Source organism: Calypte anna, chromosome 6 (assembly GCF_003957555.1).
Source record: "Calypte anna isolate BGI_N300 chromosome 6, bCalAnn1_v1.p, whole genome shotgun sequence".
In the NCBI taxonomy this organism is placed as follows: Eukaryota; Metazoa; Chordata; class Aves; order Apodiformes; family Trochilidae; genus Calypte; species Calypte anna.
Window position 1 is genome coordinate 18,293,831 of NC_044252.1, and position 12,868 is coordinate 18,306,698.

At 40.6% G+C, this 12,868-nt stretch overlaps 1 protein-coding gene across 1 annotated transcript in view; it reads left to right on the forward strand.

Moving 5' to 3' along the window:
- Positions 1 to 3,467: 3,467 nt before the first annotated feature.
- Positions 3,468 to 12,868, forward strand: part of KIF20B (kinesin family member 20B) — a 36,848-nt gene continuing 27,447 nt past the window's right edge. Inside the window, exons 1-11 of the mRNA XM_030453265.1 lie at positions 3,468 to 3,583; positions 4,150 to 4,219; positions 4,927 to 5,083; positions 5,600 to 5,686; positions 5,790 to 5,906; positions 6,102 to 6,240; positions 7,593 to 7,777; positions 8,951 to 8,999; positions 9,583 to 9,777; positions 11,239 to 11,350; positions 11,788 to 11,859. Of these exons, the coding sequence (XP_030309125.1) occupies positions 4,928 to 5,083; positions 5,600 to 5,686; positions 5,790 to 5,906; positions 6,102 to 6,240; positions 7,593 to 7,777; positions 8,951 to 8,999; positions 9,583 to 9,777; positions 11,239 to 11,350; positions 11,788 to 11,859 (1,112 nt within the window). The 5' untranslated portion in view covers positions 3,468 to 3,583; positions 4,150 to 4,219; position 4,927. The remainder of the gene's footprint in view (positions 3,584 to 4,149; positions 4,220 to 4,926; positions 5,084 to 5,599; positions 5,687 to 5,789; positions 5,907 to 6,101; positions 6,241 to 7,592; positions 7,778 to 8,950; positions 9,000 to 9,582; positions 9,778 to 11,238; positions 11,351 to 11,787; positions 11,860 to 12,868) is intronic.

A 12,868-nucleotide genomic window follows, 5' to 3' on the forward strand; every position in this document is an offset into this window, starting at 1 on the left:
CTAGGGTAGGGCTTTTTACATGAGCATGTATTAAGAGGACAAGGGGGATGGTTTAATACCTGAAGAGGGGAGATTTAGGTTCGACATTAGGAAAAAATTCTTTCCTGTGAGTATAGTGAGATGCTGGGATAGGTTGCCCAAGGAAGTTGTGGCTCCCTGAAAGTGTTCAAGGCCAGGTTGGATGGGGCCTGGAGACACCTGATCTAGTGAAAAGTGTCCCTGCCCATGCAAGGGAATTGGAACTAGATGATCTTTATGGTCCCTTCCAACCCTAGCCATTTTAAGATTCTATGAAGCTAATTTTAAAAAAAGTTAGCCTGAGTCTTAAAGAACATAGAATAATTTGGGTTGGAAGGGACCTCTAAAAGTCATCTAGTCCAAACCTCCTGCAGTAAGCATGGACAGCCTAAACTAGATCGGGTTGCTCAGAGCCTCATCAAGCCTCACTACTCCAGGTGAGGTCTTGCCAGAGCAAAGTGGCAGAATCCCCTCTCTCCATCTGCTGGCCACGCTTCTTTTGATGCAGCCCAGGATGCAATTGGCCTTTTGGGCTGCAAGCTCTCACTGTTGGCTCATGTCCAGCTTTTCATCCACCAGCACCCCCAAGCCCTTTTTGCAGGGCTGCTTTCTGCAGCCTGTACTGAGAATGTGGATTGTTCAGACCCAAGTGCCAGACCCTGCACTTGGTCTTGTTGAACCTCATGAGATTCACCTGGGCCCACCTCTCCAGTTTGTCCAGGACCTTCTAGATCACATCTTGTCCCTCTGGCTTATAGACAGCACCACTCAGCTTGATGCCACCTGCAAACTTGCTGATGGTGCACTCAATACTGCTGCCTATACTGCTGATAAAATATTAAACTGTACAAGTCCCAGTAGAGACCCCTGAGGGACACCACTTGTCGCTGGTCTCCATCTGGACTCTGAGCCATTGACCATCACCCTCTGGATGAGACCATCCAGCCAATTCCTTATCTACTGAACAGTTCACCCATCAAATCTGTATTTCTCCAACTTGCTGAGCAAGCTTTTGTGGGGGACCATGCCAAAGGCCTTGCAGAAGTCCAGACAGATGACATCCACAGCTTTTCCCTTGTCTACTGATGTAGTTATTCCAATGTAGAAAGCCATTAGGTTGGTCAGGCAGGATTTGCCCCTGGTAAAGCCATGCTGGCTGTCTTGAATCAGCTCCCTGTCCTCCATCTGCCTTAGTATGTCTTATTGGAGGATCTGTTCCATGACCAGATCAGATCCAGGCACAGAGGTGAAGCTGACAGGTCAGCAGTTCCCAGGGTCCTCCTTTCTACCCTTTTAATAAATGAGTGTGATGTGATGTTTCCTTTCTTCCAGTCACCAGGGACTTCACCTGACTGCCATGACTTTTCAAGTATCATGCAAAGTGTCTTGGCAACTACATCTGCCAATTCCCTCAGGACTTCGAGATGCATCTTGTCAGGTCAAATGGACTTGTATATCTTCAGGTTCTCAGATGGTCATGAACCTTGTCTTCACTTACAGTGGGGGAGGACTTTGTCTCACTGGTCTCCATCTTGGGGACCATCAACATGAGAACCATGAGGAGAGGGGGTTGCCAGAGAAAACTGAGGAAAAGTTGCTGAGAATCTCAGTCTTCTCCTTGTCTGTTGTTACCAGTTCACCACTGTGGCTCATCAGGAGGGGGGACACTCTATAACTTTCCTTTTCTGGTCAAAATACCTGTAGAAGCCCCTCTTGTTTTTCTTTACATCTCCTTCCAAGTTCAGTTCTAGCTGCACCTTGGACTTCCTGACCTCATTCCAACACATTTGGGCAACTTCCCTATCTCTTCCCAAGATATCTGTCCCTTCTTCCACTGCCTGTGTAGTCTACCTTGCCTTAGTTTGACCAGCAGGTCTCAACTCAGTCATGCTGATCTCTTTCCTTCCTTGCCCAATTTCTTACACTGGGGGTCTGAGATCTCTTGCACCCTATGGAAAGCATCCTTAAAGATCTGCCAGCTCTATTCTGCTGCCTTGCCCAAAGGTCATATCCCATAGGATCCTATTTACTAACTCCTTAAAGAGCTGGAAGTTTGCTTTCCCCCAAAAAACCATCTGAAAGAGCTTTTCAGTTTTGTTGGACAAACAATTTCAAATTCAATGTTGCATGACTTTATGCTGATAAAATAGATCAATTCTTGCAACATGGCCTGTGTCCAAACTGAAATCATGTACACATCTTTTACTGATATGATGCAGCCTCTGTTTAAATCTTAAAGACAGCTTCATCAAAGCAGATGACCCAGGACCTGGGCAGAATTATTTTATATTTTTATTTTTATAGAATGCCTTGCACTAGGTGGCATTCTTTTCTTCAAATAAAAGACAAGAGTCTGATTTTGGTAGTTAATACTTTCAAGGTACTTTTCCTTGTAGTTTAATTTAAAACAGGCAGATGTTCCTTATTAAAGTTCAAAGAATTCCTGTCAGTCTAAAGAGAAAATTATGGTGGTTTTTGTTACCAAAACCAGAACCATTTCCATACCCTGACATTCTAGAAATGGATGATCTGTTCAGCATTATGACATTGCTTGAAAATAAAGCCAAAAGATTTTATCTCCTTGATGTTTAAGAAATTAAATCCCTGCCACACAAACCTGGTACCAAACAATAATTCCCATCTGGAGAAGGTTTTAAGCAAAGATACCTTACAAAGTGTTTTCCACAACTGTCATTCTTCCAGTATTGTGAATCGGGGAGAGGAGAAAGGAGAGGGTGAACTTAAAACCGGAGTTTCCCAATTCTGCTGATCCCAGCTCTGATATCAGGCATCTGCTGCTTGAGCAGCTCACCTGGGCTCTCTCACTACCTTCAAACAGTGATTATCCTCTTCAGACACTGACTACAACGCCTCAGCTTGGCTCTAAGACTGAAAAACGCCTGTGGAAATATCACCACTGTAATCATCCCAAGTATTCCAAGTAAGCTTTAACTTACATATATCCTTCAGCCATACCTGGTAGAGCCAAAGCCCGGGCACTGTGCAGGCGAAGGCGGGCCGGGGGGCAAGGCCAGGGTGCCTTCCCGTGGCAGTCCAGGTCCTGCCACCGCAGAACAGACAGGCCCTGACGACGTGCAAGTCCCAGCAAATACCCTCGGGTAGCCCACCCGCACCCTGGCAAAGCCCAGAAGCAGCAGCAGCACCGCCAGCCAGGCAGGGCGGGTCAGGGTGGGTCATGTCAGCCCCGGCCCTACCATCCCCTCCCCACGAGGACTACACTTCCCGTCGAGCCTTTCGCCGCAGCAGCGCTCGCTCTCCCAGAAGGTCTCGCGGCGCCGTGCAATGCCATTGGTCGGATTTGAAAAGAAGCCGCGGCCTGGCCGGTTGGGCTGCAGCCGTTCGCGGCGTTGCTCGCCTGAGCAGTTGAGCGGATCGGAGCGGAGCGGATCGGAGCGGATCGGAGCGCTGCTGCCTTTGCTTTCTTCGTCGGCGGGCGCTGCCCTGTTCGTCGCGGGGCGCTGCCCTGTTCGTCGCGGGGCGCTGCCCTGTTCGTCGCGGGGCGCTGCCCTGTTCGTCGGTCACCTCGCGTCGCGTAGGCCCTCAGGTAAGTTAGTGCGGGGCTGCTGGGCTTTGGTTGGAGGAGGAGGAGGTGGGAGAGGCGGGCAGCGGTAGTTGCAGCCTGACGAACGGGCTGTGTGTGAAGTTTTTCCGTACCACTGTGGGGCGTGAAAGTCGCGGATAAGGCCTGGCCCAGCAGGGCTGTGGTTCCGGCACAGCCATGCAGCCGTGAAGGCACTTTGCTGTGCTCAGAACTGTGTTGTTATGAGAAGCAGAGTTACGATAGCGGATCCCAGTATGCAAATACTTTCTAATGGCTACTTCCAGGCAATATTCCTGTTCACGCCGGAATATCTAGAGCGTAACAGAATGCGTAGGGATAGGCACAGTCTGCATCGTGGGTTTGCCAGTGGTTGAACCTTACTGGTCTCAGTGTTGGGTTCATATGAATACTTTCAGTTCCAGCTTTTAAGTACATAACCTAGTGTTTGTCTTTTTCCTCTCATGTAAAAAAGGCACACAGTAAGAGCATAATCTTGACAAATCGCACTTTTAAATAAGCTTTTATTTAAAGCAACTGTCATTTATCTAACAAATATGTTTCCTTTCAAGACCTGGTAAGAGTTTTGAAGTGTGACTTTGTGTATCTGATGAATAAGACTTCTGGATAGTGACTGCACAGGTATGTTTTCTTCCTGCAGTAGCTTATTATCAACTCAAGTGTTTGTTCAAGCTATGACAATATTTCAGGCCAAGTTTTACTTTGTTTTCATATAGCTGCCTGACAAAAATAAATAGGGCAGATTAGAAGAAACAGAGTAACCGTTGTTGCTTAGTTCATGTATATCTTTCCCTCATTTGCAGCTTTATTTGTCTAGCTTAATGAAGTTATGTATCTTCCCTTGACAGACTACATAGGAAGGCTGAGCTGTTAAGTGTTCTGACACTGAAGTGCCCACATGTTTGATGTTTTATGCTGGTGGGAACAAAAATATTGTCAGCATAACAGGAAACAGTCTTCTGAATGAAGGGGCTTTGAACTAGCCCTGCTCTGTTCATTGTGTAAATGAACAGTGTGTTGTCCATCAGTACTAGAGAGACAGTGTATCTGCATCCCTGTAGCATAGCCACAGGAAGGTAGTACTAGAAGACCATTGAATCCTGGGGTCTAAAGCCTCATAACTTTAGGAGGCCATGTGGTAGGTGCCTAATTGCTAGAACACTGCCTGCCATAGTCTGAGTAATTGCCCAATGAGTTACTTTAAACTTAATCTGTAACACAGGCTGCCAAGTCACATTTGTAAGAAATTCCTAAGAAATCTTCTAAGATTTTGGAAGCTCTACCTTATGCAGTGAGAGAACAAAAAACAATTTTATTTTATCTTGCAGGATGGAACCGATTTCGGATGATGAGAAACTTCTCAGACCATCCTATATTTCTAGTATTGAGCTGCCTCAAAGACCAGGACCAGTAAGTGTGGAAGATCTTAAAGCAGATCTCTCTGATGATTTTTCATTGGTTTCTTCAATTTCAGACACAAGCCAGGTAAGAATTTTTAATATTTGCATTGGTTAGTTTTTTTTTCATAAGCTTAGTCTTTCCATCAATAAGGATAATTGGAATTCTTTGCAGAGAAGGTGGAAAGCACCTTTATTATGCTTTTAATTTGGAGAAGATATAATTTGAAGTTGTATGGCGGTGCTTTGGTATGTTATTGTGTGCACTAGTTCTCTGTGAATGAGGCAAATTGCCAGTTCAGAGCAGCTTGGTCATAGAATTAAACTCACAAAACATTTTTGGTCTCTTGTTGGCCTGAATGTAGTGTAAATATATGTGCTTAAAGATGATGAACCGATTAACTTATTACACTGAACTTCTGCAGGGCCCTAAGCAGCTTTAAGTCCCATGTAGTAAATTATGTTTGCTTCCTATGTCACCAAATTACTATTCAGAATAGCCTGGTGAAAATATAACTGTCTTAACATGTTAGATATCAAAGAATCTAGTAAACTTCATAACTTCCTTAATGTTTTTGGGTTTTGTTTTTTTTTTAAATTTAAGAGGAACAGTTTGGAGTACAAAGGACACATAGAAGTTTTCTTGCGTATTAAGCCTCATACGTCATCGGAAAGAGAAAATGAATCACAGGTGTGACATTTATTTAGTTTTAAAGTAGTTTGTGGTTTTTTTCCTGTGGTCTAACTCTTTATACTTTTTTCATGATTGCATTGTTCATGCTTCCTTTTAATAGGGCTGCATTTTAATTGAAGACTCAAGAAGCATCATACTGAAGCCTCCCAAAAACATTTTGAGTCGACTAAGTGAAAAAAGTGGTGGACACATGGTACAGAAATTCAGTTTTTCACGAGTAAGTTAACTGTTTTTTGAAGTTTAAGTTATTTCTGGGAAAATTGTTTAACTTGTATTATTTAACACACTAAAAACTAGATTTATTTTTTTTTTTAGTGTTAATAATCTTTAAGACTGTAAACGTATAGATTTAAAAAAGATTCTGTGAAAGCCTCCGATTGCTTCACCAAGAAACTTCTTTGTTTATGCTCAGGTATTTAGACCTGAAACAACTCAAGAAGAATTCTTTGAAAGTACCATGAAGCAGCCAGTGCAAGATTTCTTAGATGGATACAATCGTCTTATTTTTACGTATGGTGTTACAAATGCTGGAAAAACTTACACATTCCAAGGTAAAAATAGAAATGTGTTTTTCTTGAATCAAATTTCTTTTTTTAAAGTGAGGAATACTTCTGGCAGAAATGTTTCAACTTTATTTATTTAAAATGTAGGCCCTATATTGTGGGGAAAAAAGTCTGTGGAGGCTTAAGGATTCCATGTGCACATCAATATGATTGTATGAAATCGTTTATTAACTTGCACTCTCTTATATAGAGAAGCCTTGTTTACACCATCATATCATGCAGGTGGCTTTGTATTCCAATTACACATTCCATTCTCACAGAACCACTCTTCTCAAATAATTATTTTTCTCTTCTGTTGCCTGTTATCTCCTTCCCATTAGCTCATTTTTAGAAAACCTGCAACTAGGCCTCAGTAACCATTAACTCAATGTAGCCTAAGCTGAAGTAAGTCAGGATTGCTCACAGTCTGTATATTTCTGAACTGTTTCCCCAACACTATATAATAGCTTTGCTTGAATTTTACTAAGTAGCCTTTGAAAGTCTCCTTCCATAACAAATGTCACCAAGCTAACAACAGTTGCTGCCAGAGTTTATGTAAATATATAGTTATTTTCCTTCGGAAGGTTGTAATCATTACAACAAGGTGTGTGTGACTTTCTACCTCCAAGTATCTAGGATGTCAGGGAGGGGAGGGGGAGTTAAGAAAACACACTTCACACCCTGATCTACATCAGATGTAAATCGTTACACCAGGCAAGCACTTTGGGCTTTTAATTATTATTATAAAGGTCATGCACAGTCTTCAAACAGTAAGTGATTTGAAGTTTGTTTGAATTGTATGCAGAGAACATACATTTTGAAACGTAACTGACAACTTTCAAGTCTTGTCTCAAGTTTCTGAGCTTATCAATAATATCCTAAGGGGCATTTTCTCTTCATGCATTATTTCTGTTATAACCAGTTAGTTTTCACAACTAGAACTTTTTTTTAGGGTCTGAGGAATTAATACAGGACTGCAGCTGAGTGATCAGTCATCCAGTTGTATCTCAAGATTGCTTGAGGCATCCTGTGAAATGCAATTGGAAAATCTGCAAGTCACTATAGTTGGTTGTAGTTGTTTGGTTTGCTTTTTTCCTTAAAGCTAAGCTTAGGCAGAATTATGCAGAATCCTTAGTAAGAGGCTGAGAATCAACTGCTGCCAAAAGACAAGTTTCAAAATGCTCTAATGACACTTCTGTTGCTTCAATAATACAAATAAACCCACACCAACTTTGTGCTGTAAGAGGCAGCCAAATTCCTTGTCTATTCTTTGAAATTACAATTCCCTATCTTTCTGTCTTCATTTATCTGTATACCTGGCTTACAGTAATAATTTAGAATCTGTTTTATGTTGCTTACAGGGACAGAAGATGACGTTGGTATTCTGCCAAGGACTATGGATATGTTGTTTAAAAGTATTCAAGGAAAGCTGTACAGGGCAATGGATTTCAAACCCTATCGATGTAGAGATTATATAAAACTGACTAAAGACCAAGTGAGAGAAGAAACTGCTATTAAAAATTCAATACTTCGTCTGATAAAAGAGGTAGAGGAGCATTTCTTTCTATACTGATGAAAACACATCGTTCCATAGCCTCTTCCCATTGAAAAGGGCAACATTGGGCTGTTTTTAAGCATGAATGTGACCATTTGCTGTCAGACATGTTCAGATGAACAGTGAAGTGAGCAGTAGAGCTGATGAACCCTGTTTTCTGTGGATTTCTGTCTTGTGGCACAGTACTTGATAGAATGCAAATGCTAAGTCTTTTTTTTCTGTAGCTTAAGTACCTGATAATCCTCTGGGGTTACTGGTGACTAGTAATGACTGAATGCAAAGTGTCTCTGTGTGCAAGAACAAAGGTAGTTTTGTTCCTATAAATAATTTAGTGTCTTTAAGGGTATTTTGATTTTGGTTTTAAGTCTAGTTTGGCAAATATCCTCAAAGGAAGAAAAAGCTTTTGAAACAGTAGAGGTATAGAGACAGGGGACTTCTAAAGGTTAAAATGCTTTTCTGATGAACTTAATTCTTAAACAGATCACTGCTGAGCTGCCCAGAAATATACTTGTTTTATGAGTTTCCTGGCATTCTAATGCTGTTTAGTGCAATTACAGTTATGGAGATTTGTGTTTTGCTTAAACATATGTTTCTTGGTGTTCTGAAATTAATGGAATATAAAAAAAAAAATCCTGAGTATATACTAGCAATTGGAACTAGAAAGGGGTTATTTAGTGCCCTAAACAATTGTGTTCTACACTTACCTCTGTATAAGGGTTGACCTAGTAAGGTGTAAGACATGGAGTCCTGAGTTAGCAAAATACCAGTAGTAAAAAATGGCTATTAACCAGGTGAATCTAGACAGTCTTGAAGTGTCTAAACTGCAGCTGGACTCCTGCAAATGATCCTGTTAAATCAGTCTGTTTCTGGGGGGGGTCCCACCTCTTTATTTTTCTATGACTAGTTTTAATCTGGCTCAGCAAGTTGAAATATTATATAGTGTAATAGGGTGTAAGGGGAGTATCAGGAATGAATATTAAGGTAAGAACAACCCTTTCAACAGGAGTTTACAGGTGCATTGAACGAGGCATGATGTCTAACCAGGAACTTAGTTTCTTATTGCAACTGTGCTGTATTCCTATCTAGTAGGACAATAGAGCTGTTAGAAAAATGTTCTGATGATACTCTGTCAATGTGTTTTAAAGTTTCTCCTCTCTTTTGTAGGTAGACCACCAAAATAGCACTAACAACAAAGCACCACTTCATTATAAGGGTATGTTTTATATTAAAGATTAGCAGTTAAACCTGTCAAAGCAGCTTTCCTAAGGTCAATAACTGACTTCTGGCCTATGGTAATGGTGTCTAACCAGCACATTTATATGACTGTGAATTGGATAGAAGCAAGCTATCTGGGGAGAAAACACAAGGATAAAATAGCTAGAAGAATAGCTATCAGACATTAAATATGATGAAACTACATAAAGTATGTATGCAATTGGATAGACCTAATTCTATCCTGTAAAATCTACCTAAATACTAGATTTGCTTTAAAGTCAGGCTGTAGAATACTGTTCAGTTTAATTTTGTCCTCTAAATATATTGAAGAGACTTGAGTAATTGTAACCAAACTCTGTGTCTGGGAAAATTTGCAAGTGGAAAAGTGGTGGATTGCAGCTATCTTGAAAATATGTATGGGTAAGCATGTAACTTCCAGATACTTAAGGAGGGGAAATTTAAGTTTATTTTTGTCTGAAATAGTAATTTTTAAAAGGCTGCTGCAAAGTTAGTTTTCACTGACTAATTTTTAAAATGAAATTCACTTTATTTATTGACTTCTAATATTTTGTACTTGGCAGGTGTTGAAGAAGTCTTAAAACCCTTGGAACAATCTAGCACAACTGTGAAAAACAGCACAAAGTTTTCTGTTTGGGTTTCATTTTTTGAGATCTACAATGAATGTTTTTATGATCTACTTGTTCCTATATCAAATGATAAGAAAAGAAAACCACTACGCCTTGCTCAAGACATCAAGGGATTTTCTTATGTAAAAGGTTAGAATATGTTGCAAGTTGCCAATGTGTAATTTGAAAAGTCAATCTTTCTGTAATAGATGTCTTTCTAGATTAGGAAACTCACAACTATGTTCACTGTGGCAAATGTCACAAATGACTGCCTTGACTGGGAAAGGCAACAACCTACATATCTGTATATATATGTATATATATGTGTACATACATACATATACATACATACATATATATATGTACATATAGTATATCTTCAGTAGCATTTCCTTTATTCTTGACTGCAACTCTTCAAAGCCTACGTGTACTCTGCAGTCTTGATATTTTTTAAAATGGGAGAAGTACTGAAAACAAAAATTTATTAGTGGTTTGTTTTTCCATTTTCTTAAAGACTCCAAATGTTCTTAGTTATAATGGTGTCAAAAGTGGTTTGGTTTTTGTTTTTTGGTATTTTCTGCAGAGAAACAGGCTTTGGAGAGTATGTGGGAAGATTCATTCTGACTACGTATTACAGTACTCTCAGTTAAACCTGCAATGTAATTTGCTTTGGGCTGGGGAGCAGGGAGTTAACAGAACTTAAAATAACAGTTATGTGGTTGCTGCTGGCTGGGAAAAAATAGGGTTTGAAACCTGGTTGATTTGTTACAGGTTCTTTGGACTATCAAGACACCAACTGTAGATAAAAGGCCTTTCTGTAGGCATTTGACCTGCTGTTTTTAGCTTTCATTTGCCAAATTTGTACAAATTGTACAAAAAAACCCCGAAACCCCACTAAACAAAAAAAGCCAACAACTCAATTTCTTCTAAGAATAGAAAATGTGAAGTAGGATATAATATGCTTTGATCTGTGCTTCAGCATAATCTTTGTACAAAAGTTTGGAAGGGTAAAGCTATCCTGATGTTATTGGGGAAAATAAGTTAATGATTTTCTTGTTTTTCTTGGTTGCAGCCAGTATTTTTGCTAGTACAGCTGTGGTGACCTCTACTTTAACAGAGGCCATAATGTTAAAGATCTAAATTCCATTAGTAAGGTTGTATTTACTCTAGCATATACCAGGCTGACATACTGTCATCCTATTGAAGATGAAATCCCTGATTGAAAGCTTTCACTTAAGTTGATGGCCCTGGAAGTGATCCAGATGTTTGGATTTTTTCCCTTGAAAATTGTGGCCTAAACCAAATGTCCTGGTGGAATTCTGCCTTGATGAATATGAAAATAAGGCTTTCATGTTTAAATAAGGCTGTACCTTTTGGCTTTTCTGTGCTCAGGCTAAGGTTTCTCACTTAATTTAGATAGAAAATACTTTAGTGTGCTGATTGGAAGAAATGATGTAACATACTGATATAAGATGAATATAATTTATCTGCAGCAGACTTAGTAAAATGTAAGTCTCAAGTGAATGTATTATTCTTGGTATACATTATCCCTTTTCTATTTTTTGGAAACAACATTTTGAAAATTATTATCATGTTTGTTTTTTCCTAAAGATCTGCAATGGGTTCAGATTTCTGATTCTAAAGAAGGTTTAAAACTTCTCAAACTGGGGTTGAAACACCAGAGTATTGCAAGCACAAAACTAAATACTTGCTCCAGCAGAAGGTGAGAAATATTTTAAATAATATGGGGCATAGAATGATGTGTTGGAGGAAGGAGAAAGGTAAAACAGGGTTTGTGGCTTTTAGGAGGTGGAGAGACTTTAACAAGAGCTAGATATCTAGCCTTCAGTTTGGGTGTCCTTTAGCAAATATGTGACCCAGTACTTTAAGCAATAAGGATTCAATCCTTTAGTAAGACGAGCATGTAGAAAACAGTGTTTTATCTAACAAACTCCTTCAAGCAAAAGCAGCTAGCTGTAGTCTGTCTAAATGTCTAAAGAAAAAAGCAAAATAAGTAGTAGTACATAAATATTTCTTTGCTATATGCTTAGATATGTTGACAGATTCAACAACCTTTTGAAAAGATGGGGAAGCTAAAACTACCATTAAGGTGTCTGTCTACTTTATCATGTCTCTGCTAACTTAAACTTCTCCTTTTAGTCACAGCATATTCACTGTCAAGTTACTAAAAATTGAAGATTCAGGAGTGCCTCAAGTGACCCAAGTCAATGAGTAAGTTCAGAGGAGAGCCCTCCTCTTTTTTTGTGATGAAGTTGTCAGTTATCTTCCATATTTCTGCACTGCTACTGAACTATACAGCCAGTGCTCCCTGGTAGAGCCTCATGCATGTATGGTGGTTCCCCCACTTCCTGTTCTCATACAGTGCTTAGTCCTCTCCTTCAAGCCATCAGGCTGCAGTGGTGGTTTCTATCCTGTTCCATCTGCTCAGCACAAGGCTCTACTAGGGTTCTACTAGCCTTCTATGCTCCTCAACTTATGTGAGTCCTTACCAGGAAGATGAAAAATTTGAAGGGAGAGAAAAATTTGCACCATCTCAAGAGAGTCTGTTGGGAAGTAGTGTCGAATTTGATTTCCCTGGATAAAAAGCTGGTTGGATGTGTTGGGTCCAAATTTGCTAACTGGAGTTAAATCCAGCTGATGGCTGGTGAGGAGTGGTGTCCCCCAGGGCTCAGTGCTGGGGCTGCTCCTGTTTAACATCTTTATTTCTGATTTGGATGAGGGAACAGAGTGCACCCTCAGTAAGCTTTCAGATGACACTAAGCTGGGTGGAAGTGTCCACCTGCCTGAGGGTCAGGAGGTTCTGCAGAGGGATCTAGACAGGCCTGATCAATGGGCCAAGGCCAAAACCCCCAGCAGAGCCACAGGCATGGAGAGGAGTGGCTGGAGAGCTGCCCACGAGAGAGGGCACTGGGGATGTTGATTGACAGCCTGCTGAATATGGGACCAGGGAGGTGATCTTATCCCTGTACTTAGCACTGGTGAGGCTGCACCTCAAGTACTATCTGCAGTTTTGAGTGCAACAGTATATGAAGGACATTGAGGTGCTGTGAGGATTGTAGATAAGGGCAAGTAGGCAGATTAGGGGTCTGTAGAACAGGTCTCGAGAGGCTGAAGGAGCTGGGGCTGTTCAGCCTGGAGGATTTTAAAAGGAGGCCTTGTTGTTCTCTACAGCTCCCTGAAAGGAGGTTGTGGTGAGGCAGGTGTTGGTCTCTTCTCCCTA